Below are 20102 nucleotides of genomic sequence, written 5' to 3'. Positions count from 1 at the left end.
TTAAAGTGATTTATATTTTTTTTCCGTGATAAAATTATTTTTCACTATTTATTTTAATCGTATTAATTAGCATATGCAATAGGAATTCAAAATTTAAATTCATCTCCTTGCATGAATTTTTTTTTTCTGATTATATATTATTGGGGTTAATGCTTAATGGGTTCTCTAGAAATTCAAACCAAACGAAAGATGGAAATTGAAAATGTGATGCATAAGAAATTTCAATCCCTGGAATTTTGAAGATCAAAGATCCTAAACTTTTCTACTGACACGACTTTAATAGAGCAGGAAAAAGAAAAGAAAAAGGAAAAGAAAAGGGACAAGTTAATTGATTTTTCATTTAAAACTTATCCATTTCTCATGTCAGTCCCAGCTTCTCAAGTCAGCTATGGACTAAGATCGTATCACAACTTAATTAATCCTCCGTTTATTTTTAGAAAATAATTTATTTTTAAAAAATATTTTTTATAAAAAATATTTTTTTAATAATATTTTTCAAATAATTGGTTGCAATATTGAAAATTAATTAAAAAATTCAATTCATAATACCATAAAAATATCAAATAAATTTTGTATTTTAAAAATTTTATTGTTAAATATGAGAAAAATGTAAAAAACAATAGTAAATTAAGAAAGTTAGGGTATTATTGTAATTAAAGGTCAAGTTCAGAATATTAGAAAAAAAAAATTAAATTTATGGTACAATTAAAACTACGCGCAAAGTTTTTTTAATGATTTAACATTTAAATCATAATTAAAACTCAAATATATAAATTATAAATTATAATAAACATGAAGCATTTTATTGAACAAACTTTATGCTAAAATCAAAGATAAAACAAACTCTATTATCAAATTACATATATCTAACGGTCCACATGTATAGTATTAAATCTACCAGTCTTCTAATTAATACGTATTGACCATAAATGTCTTATTAATTAATGGCATTGCGATATTCAACAACTACTACAGTACGCAAAAGAAGTGTCACCAATTCTTTATATAAAGGGCATGCAAATATATCCCAAGGAGTGAGCTCCGCTCTTGCCTAGTTATAACAAGAGTGAGGGAGAAGATTAAGCTGAAAGATGAAGAAACTGGTCTGTTTTGTGTTTGTATCACTTTTAACGATGAAGGTGTGTTCATCTTTGGACCGTAGTCACTTCCCTCCTTCATTTTTGTTTGGGACAGCAACTTCTTCCTACCAGGTACGTATAATCTGTGTTTAGCGTGTAGTTAGATTTTAGAATTTAGAAGAGTTAAAATAAATTTTTTAAAAGTTACGGAAATAAAGTGAGGAAAAATTTTTTTGCACTAAATTATAAAGTAAATTTTAAAAAAATTTATGGAGTTTGAAGACCCGGTCTTCCCCCAATCTCCCCTCCCTCAGCTCCTATTCGTGTTTACAATGTCAATGCATGCAGTCCAGAAACTAAGTTTAATTACCATATATATGCAGATGTGTTATGTACACCGTGCAGGCTACAAATCTATAGAGTGAAAATATTTTTTCTTGGCATACATATGATAAAGAAATTCTATAAATATTAGACATTACGTTTATTGCATTTGAGTGCAGGATGCATATTTTATTTTTCTTTTTCTTTTTCTTTTTTTCCCTCTACTAATTCATTCCTTCCCTATAAAAAAATCACTTCTTTTCAAATCTTGCTTTTATTTATCTTGTCCATAAAAAAAAATAAAAAAAAAAAAACAAAAGAGACAAGATGTGTTTCCGTTCGCTTATGCTGATGGAACCTGACTTTAGATGCAAAATTCATATAGAAATATAGTTTATTTCTGGTAATTCAGACTCTGATTCCGGTAATCCAATGTCTTGTTAGTTAGTGGTATTAATATTATATAATATCTAAAGTAATAAACCTAGCTATTTAGGCTGTCTTATCAAAAATAAAAAATATTTGAAAAAAAGAAAGAGAAAATAAACTGTAATTTGTTTTGAACAAACAAATTTCTGTCATTATCTAATTTATCTTCATTCCGACGTAAGCAGAAGTGGTTATTTAAGTCAATAAGTAGCTCCCTTAGAAATAAAGGAATTTTTCCTAAAAAAAAAAAAAAAAAAAAAGAAATAGAGAAATTATTTTCCTATTCTCTACCTAGAAATAGATATGTAATAAGAAATCGATTTAGGTTACTAGCTAAGTAGATTAGCAATTCAAATTTCCACCTAGGTTTTTTTAACATTCCTGTCTTTTTCTTCCAGTCTTCCATTACTAAACTCTTGTTTGTGTTGAATTGTTATTATTATTATTATTATTATTATTTGAACTGCAAATGATGATTGGACTACATTAACAAAAAGATAACATAAGATAAGTCAAGTGGCCAATAATATTAAATTAAATATATCTTCATTTTTGTGTTTGGTAAATAATTGTTTGGTAAATAACTATTAATATATTAATAATGCAAAAAGCACCTTTAGACACATTAAATCAAACCAAATCAAATCAAATCAAATCCATTCAATCCTAAATTTTTTTACCAAAGATGTTTCAACTATCTTTCAAATGTCTCTGTCTTGATTGTGTATCAAATCAATTTTTGTAGGCAGATTGCAAGAAGTGAAAGATTTAAATCCTATCAGTGTTTTATGAATTGATCTTTTGATTATTTTAATATGTCAGAAAGATCAATTTTATTGATTTAATCAAATTTGATTTGCTTATTATTAAAATTTGTTTATAGATATGACAGTAGAATAAATATGATTTAATTATGTTCATACATAAATTTTAGTAAATTAATTAAAATTTATTTATATCAAATTGAAAATATATTATTTTGAGACTACAGGTGGAAGGAGCATACCTGGAAGCCAATAAAGGCCTCAGCAATTGGGATGTATTTTCTCACTTACCAGGTATAATATAATATAATTAACTTAAAAATAATTTTTTAATTTTTTTCGAAGTTCTTTGGCTTATATATAACTTATCCAGAGTGTTGCATTAAAATTTGCAAAGTCAACGGATTAACAGTTAATTTAATTATTATCTTTTTCAATTAAATCGAGTCTTGCATTTTTTTTTTATTATTATTATTTGCCACGGGATAGGTCAGGTATCATTATAATAATATCAGTCTTTGCTTTTCAAAATAATAATAATAATAATAATATCGCATATAGTTAGAGATTAAAAATTCATTTTCTATTTTCCTTTTCGTCTTAAAATCTATATATAGCAGTGACAATTGTTCTTATGATTAGGAAAAATCAAGGATGGAAGCAATGGAGATGTCGCGGATGATCATTATCATTTATATTTGGTATTTAAGTTGGAATTTTATACTAGCTTGCATTAAATTGGAATAAATTAAATATAATAAAATAACAGTATTATTATAATACAATTTTAAAGTATCAGTTGGTAAAATATTATTATTTATACCAAGAAAATAAAATATATTTGGAGGAGTTGTATTGTGTGACAGGAAGACATAGAGTTGATGCATTCCCTTGGAGTAAATTCATACAGATTCTCTATTTCGTGGTCTAGAGTCCTTCCAAGTATGTTCCAAAACAACTTTTTTTTTTTCCCTTAAATTATATGATTTTCACTTGTTTATGTTGTAATAATTCTGAGAAAATTACAGAGGGCAGATTTGGGAATGTTAATGCAGCTGGGATTGAATATTATAATAACCTTACCGATGCTCTTTTACTCAAAGGTAAAAAACAGACATGCAGATTTGTATGTGTTCTTATTTATACACGTCAGGTTTACCGATGCTCTGTTGTATTCTTTTATCAATTTTTTATACTTTTCTGTTAAATATAGGAGTAAATTTGTTAATTTTGATAAGATATAGAGATAAAATAATAATTTAATGACAAAAAAATATAAAATATTTACGGTAAAATATATCAGTTTAATGGAAATAAAAAATAAAAGTATGTATTTCTAAAAGTACGGAAACAATGTTGTATACTATGATAAAATACAAAGAGAAAATAATAATTTTTCCATTTCTATTTAATAAAAGTTTAAGTTTTTTTTTCCCTTAAAAAATGTTTCTTATGTCTATTTTTTTCAGGTATACAACCATTTGTTACTTTGAACCATTACGATGTCCCTCAAGAATTAGAAGACCGATATGGTTCTTGGCTGAGTCCTCAAATACAGTAATTCGTCAAAAACCTACCTCTAATACAGTATAAAATCCCTTTCAAAGAAAGTAAATTTGACTGATTTAGATTGTTTTCAATATATTACAGGGAAGATTTTGGGCACTTTGCAGAAGTGTGCTTCCAGGCATTTGGGGACAGGGTGAAGTATTGGATTACATTAAATGAGCCCAACGTTATGGCCCAAGCTAGCTACTACAGTGGTCAATATCCACCTTCCCGATGCTCTTACCCTATCGGAAAATGCAAAGCTGGGGACTCTGAATTAGAGCCTTACGTTGCTGCTCATAATATGATACTCTCACATGCCACTGCAACTCAAATTTATAAAAACAAGTATCAGGTACAGTAAACGTTTAAAAAACTTGCATGGACCCTCTTTATCGGGCTAATGTATAGATGAAACCAATAAAAATAAAGATTTTTTTTAAAAATCTTCGTTTAAAAAAAAATTAATTTTCACTAATTTTGGGCTTACTTGAAATAGGAAAAACAAGGAGGGCAGATTGGCATTGTATTGCATGTCTATTGGTTTGAACCACTAAGAGATATTCCAGTTGATTTTTTTGCTACTCAGCGAGCTCTAGCTTTCTATGCTGCTTGGTAATTAGCTAATTAATTACCGTTCAAGGATTAAACTTACAGAAGTTGTTACTGATTTAATGAATATCTATATTAATTAATTAATACATAAAATTACAGGTTTATGGATCCAATTATGTATGGAGAGTATCCACCCGAGATGCAACAGATAGTAGGGCTAAGGCTACCAAAATTTTCAGTGGAGGACAGGAAGAAATTGGAGAGCAAATTGGATTTTATTGGAATAAACCATTATAGCACTCTCTATGCAAAGGATTGTTTGGTGTCATCTTGCAATATTACTACTGATATCATTGCTGATTCGTTTGCTTATATAACTGGAGAGAGAGATGGGGTTCTTATAGGACAACCAGTAAGATATTATTACATTAATCTAATCTAGTAACAACCAATATATTTTATGTATGATAGTAACTAACATTGCTTCTGTCTCTCTCTTTCTCTTCAGACTGCAATGCCCACTTTCTATGTTGTTCCAAATAGTATGGAAAAGACAATTATGTACTTCAAAAACAGATACAACAACACACCTATGTTCATTACTGAAAATGGTATGTCATTGAACACCAATATTAATTACAATTTTCTAATCTCTTCATTTTATTATTATTAAGAGGACAACCCGGTACACGAAGCTCAATTTTCAGACTAAGGACTTAAAAATATTAATAATGGAGTTGCTCGCAGGATACGCACAGCCTAGCAGCAAGGCCATTGAAGATATGCTAAACGACACAAGTAGGATAGAGTATATGCAAAGTTACCTCACTTCTTTGGCAGCAGCACTGAGGTACATATATATCTATATGTACAGACTGACTTTTAACCAAATCTTTTGTTGGATAATTAATTTATATGTTGATAATTGCAGGAAGGGAGCGGATGTGAGAGGGTACTTCCATTGGTCTCTGATAGACAACTTTGAGTGGAGATATGGTTACACCATTTGTTTTGGGTTATATTACGTGGATCGAACCACATTGCAGAGGACGCCCAAACAATCAGCTAAATGGTTCCATCAATTCCTTAAAAATGAAGCTCCTAAATACCTTTTTGCCCAACAATGAAAACGGACACTACTACTTGTATAGATTGTTGCAAATTCTGTGTTTTACATTCCATATAGCACATTGCTATCCTCAAATCAGCCAGCCATATCTCCGTGTGCTATATATATATAAAAAACATATGCATATCTATTATTCTTAAGGACTAGTGTTGCAACTTATTCTAGGGGAGCAGAATTTTGAAAATAGGTGTTTAAAATAAAATTTCGTATATTTTAACCATAAAAATCTTAAATTAGTTTTCTTCCCTAATTAAATAAACTGTATCACCACCAATGCAAGCCAGTGCATAGCCTAACTAGACTATAATTTATACATACAATGAGATTTTCTTTATTCCATGTCAGAGTATTATTCAACAAATACACAATATAACAATTTACTTAAACCGCCAACTATAAATTGTTGCACAATCATCATTTCACTTCCCCATGCCCCCAAAGCACATCTGAAACTACCCGGCATCAACCGGTGACTCCCTTATATTGTGTAAACCAGCTATCAATTCCCGATTTGCCAGAATGACCTACTCAAGGAGCAGGTGTTGAGCAGGTTCCATAACAATTTAAATAGCCATTGGTAATTTGAAAAAAAAAAAAAAAAAAAAAAAAAATCTAAGAATAACTCATTCACAAAAACCGGAATGCCATCCTGAACTTCTAGCAGCAGAAAGATACATCAACTTCCTCTCAGTTTAGTCAAGCTTGACATTAGAGTAGAGAAGGGTGTCCCTCGTGAGGGGCATATTGAGCAGCAGGTATATCTGCAGAAAAGAATAGAGAAACTGAGAAAAGGTGTGCATTTTGCCACAGCAACTCTATGAATGAGCCTAAAAACCTTTTAGATCCATGGATAAGGGGTGGGGTGGGTGTGCATGTGCACACGCACAAGTACTCACAATGAAGATAACAGCCAAAGTCATAAGAAATTACAAATTTCTAAAATTTAGTATAATTTGAAAACTAAAGATACCATGTCAAGTTTAAATTAGATAATCTTACCCCTAATAGAGTAGAAATGATGAGAATAATCCCCGTCAACCAAGCTAGGGTCTTCCTTACCAAGGCCACTTCCACAAGGGTTGCATTAGTTGCATTTGATCCTTTTACCTCAGCCAACCAACGTGCAGATGGCCGAGAATTCAAAATGACATTCAACATCATTTCTGATTCTGAAGAGGATGCATCATTACAGATGATAATTCCAACAATTTGACCTGTCAATCACCATTATTGCCATAGTCAAGCAATAGCAATATTACTAACAGCAGTATATTTTAATCACAAAAATCGGCTGTAAATATGAAGAAAGAGTTGTAACTTGAAATTTAAATTATTTGCAGAATGCATCACAAGCCACAAGATCAGTTTCAAATTGCATATATTTCTCTAATTAAAAAAACCTCAAACTTGTCATACATAGGAAGAGAACTTATGGTGTGTTCAATGGATGCAAATGCTATTCAGGTAAACAAGGTTTCTCTTCTCACATATTCAGGATGGACAATGACAATGTTTTAGCATAAGAAAAAGCTCATACTGAAAAGAATGACAACCTACCTTTGTATGCTACTTGGAAGGAATCAAGCATTTTAGACAATGTAGCAAGCAATAGCTCCATCCTTTGCTGAACAACAACTCCTTGTCCATATTGCCCTTCCAAAGCCTGTAGTAATATAAATAAATAAGTGATGGACTTAATAGATAATATATGAAACTATATCTTGAAAGTTTAGATAAAGAAACAGCGCAATTTTTAGTTTTTCAAGTTTGGGAAAAAGACAAAACAAAACCAACACAACTCGATATATTCTTGACATTCCAAATTATATAAATTAAAAATTAATGCAAGAAGAAATAGTTCGCATAAAATTTCACCATTATGAAAACCAACATAATTCAGTAATCAAAGGCATGCCAATCGTGAAACCTGAAAAGTTCTGATAAACCCAGAAAGGCTGAAGAGTCCCATTATCCATTACATCGTTCCAGCCATTTTAAACATGTACTCAAAGACCCTCTGAAAACCAGAGTAGGAAAACACAAATATGAAAATAAGCATTTACTCATTCTTGACCTCATTAATGAACTTGCACCATTCACAGCAGTCTTTGTTCCTTCAAATTTAGGAATAGAAAGGTAATCTCTACTAACACAATACTTGCTTAAAGCAACCTATTATTAACAGATAAAATTGCAATTTCACACATTTGAAACATCATATGTCAAAGTTAATGCCATCACCTTAATGCCATCAAAACTACCCATTATTAACTCTGCAGGTCCTTGAGCAACTTGTGACAGGTCTTCATGCAATTCTATTGCTCTTCTACTATTGTGGAACAAAGCCAAGAGACTTGCTATAAATTCCTTATCTAATTTCTGTAAAGAATAAAAATGTAAGTTTCCAATACAAATTTTGAGAATTATAAAACTAAAAGTTTTAATCTCGAATTCAATGAAGCCATAAGAAATGATAAATAAACTACCTTTGACATGTCAAGATTCACATTAGCACCACCAGCCAAGGGGATGATCAACTCTCCATTCAATGGTCCGAAGGCATCAGTAATATATGATCCACCCAACCAAGATGCCTAAATAATAAACAGTGCCGAAGTCAAGAGATGATCTATGAATGAGAAGAGACTAGGACAAATGTCACTAGCTATACAAGATAAATACAAGTCAATACTAACCAAATCACTTAGTTCCTTGTCTGTGCAATCTGATAATTTTTCAACTAATGAAACCACAGAGACTTCCTCATCTGCAACAGATTTCATAAGACAAAAATACATTCACGAGAAGTTACTCATTCATGCAACAATAGTCATATTCATGTACAGATAACTGTAAGCTGTGGCTCGCAGTCTAATAAAGGGCACGTACCTGGCAGTTCAATTTGTGCTTTACCCGAACCAAGAATGACCTTGCTTTCAAAGGCATTAGTAAACAAGGCATTTTCTGGATTAACCATATCTGCATATTAAATAAATCCGTAAATGCTAAATAGATAAAACAATTAAGAGTTCAGATTATGGTTCATTTCAAAATTGAAGTGCAGTCACCATTTACTCCTGTGACTTCCAGCACAAAAACAGCACGAGGTCTATCAAATGGATTGGGCATGAGAACCTCATTCAACTACAGAAAAAGCAGTAAAATTGTCACAATCCCAGAATTAAATATAAAAAGGATCTAAAACAAATTAATTTTGCAGAACTCATCATTGCAAGGACCTTGGATGAACCAGCAGCTGAAAGTGTGGTAGGAGGTTGAAAACCAAGCAAGACAGACACAGCAGCACCGACTTCCAGAGGCGACATGGAATGAGACTGAAAGTGAAAAAATAGCTATAAGGGAGAGCAAAAAACAAACTAAATACGTGAAAGGCAGCCCAGGAGAAAACTGCTTTGTGTATCAACAAAATCAAGATGTAAATAGTCCAGTCCAACAAAATAGGTAACTTTCTTCATACATTAAGACCAAATGACATATCATGGCAAAACAACCCCAACCCATCAGCCCCCGGACCACAGTAGCAGCAAAGGTGGCAAGAGATAATGCAAATTTGAATCTCATCTTTTACTATTCAACTTCATCTTACTTCCAGCAGAGAAATTCCAATAAGTCATGTCTAATGCGAATGAAAAAACCACCATTTCTCAGTACAAATAATTTAAACACACTCAAATAACCTCCTAAAATCATGGTGATCGATGAAAAGAAATAAAAACTTCCATAAACTTAGGAAAAAATCAATTAAAATTTTTCATCCAAGGAGTCGAATTAGAAAATTGTATGATTTGTATAAGTTAAACAAATGAACCTGGACGACATCGTTTGTAGATAATGGCTTCCTAAGATACTGGTGATTCTGGCCATCGATGAAGAAAACTGAACCGGTAGTTTCGGCCTGGAATCCACAATCAACCAAATCAAGCCACAAAATCACCCGATCAAGCGAGATATAAATTAAGCTACACAAACATGTATCCATCCATACGATTCATAAAGAGAGCAAGAGCGCAGAAGTATGTACCCTAGCTAGTGTGCAGAGAAGAGACGAGACTATAAGAAGATGGAAAACGCTGCGTAAACGAAATTCCATTGTCCACCGATGTAGAGAGGGGAGAGATCTGTGGTTTCAGGACATAGATAACTATAATGGAGAGGACGAGTCGAAGTTTCGTTAGTCCGTAAAAGCAAAACCGACGCCGTTTATCCGCAGTGCCCCAAACGACGTGATTTTTAGGACTTCAGACCGTGGACATGGGCCAAGTTGTTTTGGACTTTTCAAGTCGATAAACTGCGTAAGAAGAGTCGAAATGTCTGCCAATGGATAAAACGTCTATAAGCCCAATGGAAACAATGAGATCAAAATGTCTGCCAATAGATCCAACGGACAAAAATGATAGGCCTGCATGAACACCAGTGGTTTTGCATGTTAAGTTTTAATTGTGTATATACATTGGTCCGAAATAGGATTATTGAAGCCACTTGAATTTGGCTGAGGTTGTACTCGATAAAATCTTGAAACGGCTGAGGTTAAGTTAGCAACGCAAACTGAACATGTGGGAAGAGTTTTGAGTTCGATCCTTACTTAACGCATCTGCAGAGAGGCGATGAGTTTTAACTGTGACTAAAATTCTGAGTTGGATAAGCGGTCCCTAGTAATAAAATCCGAATATTGGTAGTTTACATAAAAAAAATCTCGAAACACATTTGTTAATGAAAATAAATTAAATTTAAAATATAAATTAAAATTTCATTATTTTTCATGAATAAGTTAGATTATATATAAACTTGACTCAAAAGCTTATAAATAGCTTAATTTAAAAGTGATTAATAGAGTAATATTATAAAAATAATTGTGTTTATATTTTGTAAAATTTTTTATGAAATAAAAATTAAATTAAATATAAATAAAATTTTAGTACATAGAGTCGATATGAATATGCAATTTTAAGGTAAAATAATATTATTAAATAGAAAAAGCAATAAAATATATCAAAATTATAATTTTAATAAGTTGAATAAGTTCCTATATAAGTTCTATCTCGCTTAAAAACTAAAGAAATTAAGTTTAAAAAAAATTATAAATTTGAAATTAAGTTCCAACTCAGTTCAATTCGAACATCATTCTATCAAACCAATGTCAAAAAGTATGATACTTTGTTGCACTCGATTTATTTGTAAAGAATGAAATGATAAGTGAATAAATATTTTTTTATATTTTCACGAGGTATTTAAGTTCGTGTCCGTTTTTACAATCCACGGTAAATCTGATTAATTCTCACTCGTTCGCAGTGCGAAGGGACTGATCCAAGAGAATTTGCATTACGGATGATTGAACCTCATCTAAGTTAGACTGATCAATCCCGCAAGTACTTTTTACCACTGAGCTACTTCATTTGGGTTATACATCAATAAGTATTTACAATAGATATAAAAATGACAAACATTTTTTTATGTTTGATATGTTTGATGGTTTTTTTTTAATTAAATTATTTAACCACTGTGCTCAATTTAGTAGGCTTATTTTGAAATTAACACAAAAGCCAAAAGATGACATCACATGAGCATCAGAATTATTTTGATGAAAAAAAAAAAAAAAGCACAAACATGAAATAACATAAATTGACAAGCATTAACCAAAAAAGTTGACAATACTCCTAAAATGATAAAAAAAAAATTATGAAGATCTCTTAGTATGTATTCTTTTTGTTTGCCCTACCATTCTGGCATGCTTTTATGTCCTTTCCCAAGAAACCTTTTTATCATGCAGTAATTTATATTAAAAAAAAAAAAAAAAAAAAAGATTTCCACTTAAAGATTTATACCAAAACATTGCTAGTTGCCTTAACATTAAATGGACAAAGAATTCCCTTTTTCTATTTATGTTGTAGTCTTTTCATTTGGTTTATATCAATCATTCAATTCTACGATTTGATCATTTGTGTAAAAATTTTAAAATTTTTCTGAGGATGATTACTTTAATGCACATGCTAAATATTTGAATGCCTGATCCATCAACATGTTATTGCATATAATATCTTGGATAAATTCGTATATAAAGCTATTCCAAGATTAGATAATTTAAAGAACTTAGGTCCTGTAATAAATTATTGAAAACCTAAAACCAGAAAAAACGATTATTTCCTTAAAAAGATAAATTAACGTTTGTGGAAAATTAGGTAAATGCATCAAAAGATGTTCTAAACTTGCAATTTGCTTTTTTTTTTTTTTTTTCTGTTTAGTAGCTTTCAAGCTTATGAACATTTTGACCAACCATAATATAATAAAAGATCAGCATTTTGATTAATCCTCAGACTAAATTAAAAAAGAAACTGAATTAGAAAAAAATTAATAATTTTAACTATATAACTGATTACACGATTCAATTAGTACATAGAGTTGTTTTCTTATCAACAACCAGAGTTCGATGACATTAAAAACTGCCTCAAGAATAATATTTTTAAATTAAATGCACCAAATCAATATATATATATATATATATATATATATATATTAAATATAGGAAAATAACTTTGTCTTGGTATGTTCAAGTTAACTCTATGGTACTCCTAACTATATATTTAAAAAAAAAACTATATATTTAAAAAAAAAACTATAATAAATCTTTTATAGTATAAATAAATAATTTTGTGAACATATCTTTGTAAATACATATTAATTGCATAATTAATACGTAATTGTTCAAAAATTGAAACTGAGATGGCAAAGAAGACGACAAGGAAGTTATTGTTGCAGAGGTGACTTGCCACCTTCAAAATGGGAAATGGTAGAAAAATGAAAGCCATATGGGTAACGACTACCATTGAATTAGAAATTAGAAAGCAATCATCGACATATATATACATATATATACATACGTGTGTGAAAGCCTTACGTGAAAAACATATTGCTTTTTGCCATGCATGGATACGTTTCCGTTTTCTTTTCTTTAATTATAATATTTTATTTTATTTTTAACGGCAAATCAGTAGTCAGTTGTCACTGTAGCCCACAGACAATAAAGTATTCTCTGGTCACCATCGATCAATCGTCAATCGACCACCATTGCATCGAGAAGATTTTATTTCATTTTCTAAAGGAAATTGAAAAGAATTAATTGCAAAAACTACTTTAATATATGGATAAAATCTTCGACACTCATCACCAAGTTAATCAATTTTTTTTTTTAAAAAAAAAAAATAAGATTACTATTTTATTCATATTTTTCTCCCGATGATCACAAATATCATCTTTTAAGCAAAAAAAAAAAATTTTAATAATGGTACTTTTAAATTTTAAATCTTTAATTTTATAAATAAAATTAGTGAAGAGATGCAATTTATTTATGATGATCCAATCCCAATAATTTAAGGTCATATTGAAGGAGTATGTATAAAGAAAGTAGGGACCCATCTGCATCTGATCATGGAGACAATCCCGGATTTTCACAAAGCACAGGAAAGCAGTATATATATATATATATGTGTGTGTGTGATGCTTTTCTTTAACTAAAATTTTGATAAAAAGGCTAAATGGATTGAACAATGCCTTGTAATTTTCAAATGGTTTTACAAGTCAATGAAAAAAGATTTCTTGATCACAACCAGCCCGGCTGCAAGAAGTCATCCACCTCGTTCTCATTCCACCAACTCTTCTTTTTCTCTTTCCGGATTCTTTTTTTCTTTAAAGAAAGACAATGATTTATAATTTTTTTACAAAAAATTTAAATTTTAATTGAAATTACCGTAAAGTTTATCAAAATTTTTCATTTTAATTTTTTTAAATTTCAATATAGATGAATTATGTTTAATCATAAATTTAGTATTGTTAATGATAATTAGCACATAATACCATACAGATATGCACCACAGTCTGGAAGCAAACTTTTTCATTGGTCAATTTTCTTGTATCACATAATTGCACAATAATGTATTGGCTTATCTGTAACCATATATAGTTAAAATTGAAATTTAAAAAGAAGAACAAGGGTAATAATGGCATCACGTATAAAAACATTTATACCAACCTTGGCATATATAACTTCCTAAAAGCATCTGCCTTGAAATTTTACAAGTTCCTTTCCATCTGCAACTGCAACCTTATTTTCTTTCTTTCTTTCTTTCTCTACTCTTTCTTTTCCCCAATATTTCTTCTAATTAATTATTATTGGAGTTTCAACTGGTTCATGGATATTAATCCCTTGTGGATTACTGGGGGGGAGGTTTATAATTACTAATTTCATGGCATGTGAAATTTCAACAGTAAGTTTCAGACTTCAAGCTCTGTTCTTGTTTCTTGGCTTTCTTTTCCTGGTTGTTCCTCTTCTTGGTCGTCCTATTAGCGACTTCCCCAAGAAATCCATGGCTTCTGCTTCACCAAATAGCACAGAGTTACACACACCAGACGCTTCTACCACTAGAATTTCTGGTTCTGGTGGTGCGAGCAGTTCAGGCGAAGAGTTTAAAGCAGCTGCCCATGAAGTACCTAGCGGTCCAAATCCAGAATCAAACTAGTAAGAAAGAGGGTTCGTTTTCAGTACTATCAAAGTTATTAATTGATTGTGGTCCAATGGTTCTTGCTATCATTTTTCTATCCATCACTCTTTTTAGATGTTTTCTTTTTTGCTTCACTAGAAGTAGTATATGTGAATAGCAAGTAAATTAATATTTCATTTCTTAACTTCTTTTCTTTCTTTGTATGCATGTTTGTGTGATTTTATATATATTGTTAATTATAATTTTTATGCCATTGATGTATAATATATTCTCAAAAAAAAGAAAAAATTATATATTTTTATGTGCATATATATACATAGCCAATTTCTTCCATTTTATTTTATCTTTGTTAGAGTAAAATTGGCCGAGTTACACATTAAGTTGATCTTTTCCCTTTATGTTACAAAATAATTCGACCGAGAACTCTTATTTTTACAATACAAACAAGGGATTAATGATGACTTCAGTTAGTACATCGTAATAGAATGTAATGTAACGGAACTTTACAGTTTAAATTCTAAATTATACATGAAGTACTAAATAGTGCACGATCATGCTTAGGGTTTGTTTGTCAAAATTAACGGTTTTGATAGTTGTTAGCTATTTTAGTAGTGTTTAATTAGCTGTTAGAATAACTTTTTATAAAACGTTAAAAGCTAAGCGTTATAATTATTAACAAAATTTTATCTTAACTTTTAAAAATTATTACTAAACATTATAAAAATAGTTTTATATAATATAATTAATTGATTAATTATGAATTTAGTTTGTGGAAATTAATTAGTGAGTGAAACCCAGAAACTGAAAGGAAATGAGATGAATAATGTCAGAGATGTCATACGTAAAGAACTCTTAGGAGCGAGTACTCTTTGGTTTTATGCTTATGACATTATTTAGAAGCCATTCATTCTTGCATTTGTCCCGTTAAAAGCACAAAACACGAGGGAGCTGACACACAAAAAAAGTCGTAAGATACGATTCGATAATCATAATAGTAGAAACGACAGTGATTGGGCTCACCCATCGTTCAATCGCCCTCACTTTTTCCTAATCAGGAAAAAAAATTCCGAAAAGCTCAATTATTTCATAATAATTATAAATTTTATTATTAAATATAAATTAACAACTGATTTGCATTTTTTATTTTTTTTAATATGATTTGTTTAACATTTTATTTATAAAATTATATTTATTAAAAATGTATGCAGGTATGAGTTACATAAGTTAGTATGTTATGTCAGAATTTGTTTCCATGAAAAATGTGTGATATATTGTGTTATGTTTGTGTTCTCTCAAAAATAAAAAAATAAAAAATAAAAAATAAAATTGTGTAGAATATGTACAATTTACAAATTAAAATGTAAATTGATACGACAGTATTTTCAATTTAGAAAATCCTGAATTTCAAATGATAGTATTTCAACGAGAGTATTTCCATACACTTGAAAAAAAAAAAAAAAAAGTCAAAACACTTGTTAGAAAATTTGAATTTTATTTACTTGGTCCATGATCTAGGCAAGTCTTTTTCCTTTCTTTTTAATCCAATATTACATGTATTGAAATTTCTCACATTACTTGAAATCGAAGGAATAATGTTCTCTGCTAAGCAGCTGTAAAAGCCCTTCTGGCATCCAATTTTCCAGATTAAGCTAGTCATTATCATAAGCTAGTCACATTCTCCTTCAAGAAATTTATTATGTATCCTAAGAAAAATTCAATAACAAACTATATATAGAACAAAAAATTATCATGTTCATAAACTAATTTAAAAAAAAAAAAAAAAAAAATCCTCTTTCGTCCATTGGAGCAAGGGAAAAGTCTTAATGGGCTATGACTGGGCCTTTCAAATGAAAAATACTTGAGCCCCTTGGAATCCTCTGTCGTTCATTTGTTTTGCTAAATTTGCTTACAATTTCTATAAGAAAATCCTTAATCAAATTTAGCTGAATAATAATTGATTTTCAATCTCAAATTCCATATTGGCAAACTTGTTCATGTACGTCAAACATACAATTCCGTTTCTAAATTGAGGAATTCATTAATGAAGCATATCATCTTTTGGCCTCTGATATAATCAATGCTTCCCTTTAATCCATTTAGTTAAGTTGGATAATTAACAAATTATTAAGTTTTGAACATCTGGGCCCAACGACAATACCTGCAAACTAAGAAATGGTTGAAATTGGATGATCAGACATCGTTTAAATGCACCGGTTTTTCCACTGTCCGAAATCTTCAATACATGCATTATTATTTGTGGGTTGGTGAGAGTTTTTAATACTCAACTATGTGGTTCAAACCTAAAATTTAATGAGTGTCAGTTCATTAGGGAGTAGAATGATTTCATTTTGGTACACCAAAATGAACATATATGGAGTTCTCAAGGAGGAGACGTACACTAATTGGATATGTTTACAAGTTTTTGCATGCATGGGCGAAATAACAATTAAAAAAACCAAAATAAAACACCATTAGTTTAAGCTTTGATTTGTTAATCAGCCTCATCAGCGGTGATTATAATTTTTTAATTGTTGATTAATTAATTTTATATTTGGATAAAAGAAAAAAACAAATGATACAAGAAAGCATATCCAATTAGTGACACTGACACACATTACTGATATGGGGTAGAGTACGCAACATATGTATATTTCATTCTTCTACTTCTCGGCTTGCTAATCTCAGCATCAGCTTAATTTAGTGTCCACCACCAAATCCACCTCCAGCACCAAACCCTGCGCCACCACCAGCACCAAAGCCTCCCCCAAACCCACCACCTCCACCGCCACCTCCACCTGCTCCACCACCAATAGCACCACCTTTGCCAAAACCTCCACCAGCTCCAAATCCTCCTCCGGCACCCCCACCTCCACCAAATCCTCCTCCGCCGCCAGCACCACCTCCTAGCCCTCCACCGCCACCTGCACCGCCACCAAAGCCACCTCCTGCACCTCCACCAACACCACCACCCCCTCCAAGTCCACCTCCTCCACCAAGACCTCCACCATGTCCACCACCTAAACCTCCTCCAGCTCCTCCTCCAAGACCACCACCATGTCCGCCACCTAGTCCGCCACCACCTCCAAGACCACCACCATGTCCACCACCCAAGCCTCCGCCCGCTCCCCCTCCTAGTCCACCACCACCTCCAAGACCTCCACCATGTCCACCACCTAAGCCTCCTCCAGCTCCTCCTCCAAGACCACCACCATGTCCACCACCCAAGCCTCCACCAGCTCCCCCTCCTATTCCACCACCACCTCCAAGACCTCCACCATGTCCACCACCTAAACCTCCTCCAGCTCCTCCTCCTAGACCACCACCATGTCCACCACCTAGTCCGCCACCACCTCCAAGTCCACCACCATGTCCGCCACCTAGTCCTCCGCCACCTCCAAGACCCCCACCATGTCCGCCACCTAGCCCACCACCACCTCCAAGACCTCCACCATGTCCGCCACCTAGTCCACCGCCACCTCCAAGACCCCCGCCATGTCCGCCACCCAAACCTCCTCCAGCTCCCCCTCCTAGTCCACCACCACCGCCTAGACCACCTCCATGCCCAATGCCACCCCCTAAACCACCTCCGTGACCAATGCCACCACCTAAACCACCTCCGTGACCAATGCCACCACCCAAACCTCCACCAGCGCCGCCACCAAGCCCACCACCACCACCTAAACCTCCACCTGCACCACCACCAAGACCCCCACCTCCACCTAGCCCGCCACCAGCTCCACCACCAAAACCACCCCCAGCTCCACCACCAAAACCACCTCCTGCACCACCTCCAAACCCACCACCTGCTCCACCTCCTATACCACCACCGAGACCACCATGTTTAAAACCCTTCTTATAAATGCCATGACCTAAACCTCCTCCCAACAAAGGGCGATGAAACAGCAAATGCTTATCATCCTTATCATCAACATTAACACGATCAGCCAATACAAAAACAGCACTCACAAGGAAATGACACAACAAGATAGCTCCCAAAACACAAATATGATTAATGGCAGTACCCATTGCTTGCTTAAACAATCTATAGCTAGCAAGCAAAGCTAACTGAGCAGTGGTGTAATAAGAGTGTAGGACACATATTTATAAGCTGAGAAATAGCTTAGAACATATTTCTCCTATAAGTCACTGAAAATCGACTCAACTGTCATATCTGCATGAGTAAATGAGGCTCATCTGCCAATGGACAAGAAATTTATTGGTCCAACCTGTCAACAGGCTCACAGGTTCTTGCATTGAAGGCATTGTTATGAACTTATATGATGATGATGCTTTCGGAAGATTAGGGTTTTTGACTTTTGGGGTTTCTTCAATAAATTTCTTTTTCAAAAGATGGAGTCAACTCGTAAAAGTTGATCATTGAGTTTGCCAATTTGCAGTTGCAGATGAGGTTGAAAGTTTTAAAAAGGCTTAGCTTTCCATTCAATGATGGATGCTTGTGTATATCTCTGTTGCATGCCCATCCATGTAGCCCCAAATTAGCTATCCAAAAATAAAGATTTCGATATAATTTCTTTTTCTAAATGAAAGGTTGAGAATTTACTAAAAATTAATTTTGAATGTATAATTTTGAACTCGATGTGTTACTCTCCACCAACCAGACCAATTGGCATTCATTTTTTAATTTAAAGGTTGATATTAGTATAAAAATATATTAATTGGTTGAGTAATTATTTTGTTCCAAGAGTGGACAATTTAATGCTAAAAAAGATTATTCAATTGTCAGAATATTTATTTATTATACAAATAATAATTTTAATTATAAGAAAAACACTATAGCTGTGTTAGGTGTATATTAATTTTTATAAAATCAGTCAATTATAATTATAGTTAAAAAATTATCTATTGTTGTTATTGTTTTTATTATTATTTTTTTTAGACAATTATATCCTCCTCATTCATTATTTTCAAATTTACTAAACAAATTCTTTTGTAAGATCAATATATTCTAATATTATATAAATCATAAATATTTTTAAGAAGTCACTAATATCAAAATTAATTAGTTAATCTCCATCTTCAATGCAATGGGCACACTAGCTGTTTCGTTATCATCTCAACGTATAATTTACGCGAACCCTCGTGAATGCAAAATGTACCATAAACACTATTTTGTGGCAGTTAAAAAAAAAAAAAGAGGAGGGTAATTAATTAGGGCATTTAAGATGGAGAAAATGACCCATCCATGTCATTTTCAATAATTATAATCGACCTTTTGGATTTTATTATTTCTACATTTCCAATTCTATGTATTACTCATTTTACATTACCTTGTCAGGATATATATAAAAGGAATTAAAAACACCAGCATATATATTTATTGTGGCGGTAAATAAATTTTTACTCTTGTAAAAAATGAAAACATAATTTTGATATAAGGAAGATGATAAAAAAAAAAAAAAAAATTTAAGCTCTACAGTTCAAAAAGAAATTGGTTTACATCAAATATATGGGGAAAAAAAAAACAATTTACGAAACCGAGGTTAACAAACTGTCGCCATTTATTTGTGGTCTTCTCTCTTGAAATTTGCAGCAGTGGCAGGCCCGTTCTGTAGTGCAACGCATGAGCAAGAACCAAGTAGTACCAATTAAGCAACTGCAATGGCAGACTCTATGATAAGATTCATGCACGTGAACACATGACCCATGTACGTAACAATCAGTTTATTCAATTAAAAAAATTTTCAGTAAAATAATTTGCTTAAAAATATTTTTAAATAAATTATTTTTTATTGTTTGATTG

General features: G+C 32.0%; 3 protein-coding genes and 1 pseudogene across 3 annotated transcripts; 2 read left to right on the top strand and 2 right to left on the bottom strand.

Moving 5' to 3' along the window:
• Window positions 1–1023: 1023 nt before the first annotated feature.
• On the top strand, window positions 1024–5968 carry LOC105633314 (beta-glucosidase 18). Its single transcript, XM_012215882.4, has 12 exons — window positions 1024–1211; window positions 2824–2890; window positions 3239–3297; window positions 3463–3538; window positions 3625–3699; window positions 4066–4153; window positions 4247–4499; window positions 4644–4759; window positions 4859–5111; window positions 5208–5310; window positions 5447–5549; window positions 5631–5968. Exons 1-12 carry the CDS (start codon window positions 1092–1094, stop codon window positions 5824–5826), a joined length of 1509 nt encoding a protein of 502 aa, XP_012071272.1. The 5' UTR covers window positions 1024–1091; the 3' UTR covers window positions 5827–5968.
• A 167-nt stretch (window positions 5969–6135) lies between these two features.
• PMP (putative type 1 membrane protein) lies at window positions 6136–10048 on the bottom strand. Its single transcript, XM_020678892.3, has 11 exons — window positions 9871–10048; window positions 9658–9744; window positions 9068–9163; window positions 8897–8972; window positions 8718–8807; window positions 8525–8595; window positions 8315–8422; window positions 8070–8207; window positions 7386–7491; window positions 6828–7042; window positions 6136–6589 (listed from the first exon to the last, which is right to left on the bottom strand). The coding sequence occupies exons 1-11, from the start codon at window positions 9937–9939 to the stop codon at window positions 6521–6523; spliced, it is 1125 nt and encodes a 374-aa protein (XP_020534551.1). The 5' UTR covers window positions 9940–10048; the 3' UTR covers window positions 6136–6520.
• Window positions 10049–13908: 3860 nt separating this feature from the next.
• LOC149495069 (uncharacterized) lies at window positions 13909–14525 on the top strand (annotated as a pseudogene).
• Window positions 14526–16852: 2327 nt separating this feature from the next.
• Window positions 16853–18804, bottom strand: LOC105633313 (uncharacterized). The gene has a single exon (XM_012215881.4). It carries the CDS (start codon window positions 18365–18367, stop codon window positions 17039–17041), a length of 1329 nt encoding a protein of 442 aa, XP_012071271.1. The 5' UTR covers window positions 18368–18804; the 3' UTR covers window positions 16853–17038.
• Between the last annotated feature and the right edge of the window lie 1298 nt (window positions 18805–20102).

This window comes from Jatropha curcas, chromosome 7, assembly GCF_041381405.1.
Source record: "Jatropha curcas cultivar XTBG-Jc1 chromosome 7, XTBG_Jcur_1.0, whole genome shotgun sequence".
Lineage (NCBI taxonomy): Eukaryota > Viridiplantae > Streptophyta > Magnoliopsida > Malpighiales > Euphorbiaceae > Jatropha > Jatropha curcas.
This window is presented reverse-complemented; position numbering and strand designations above follow the sequence as displayed.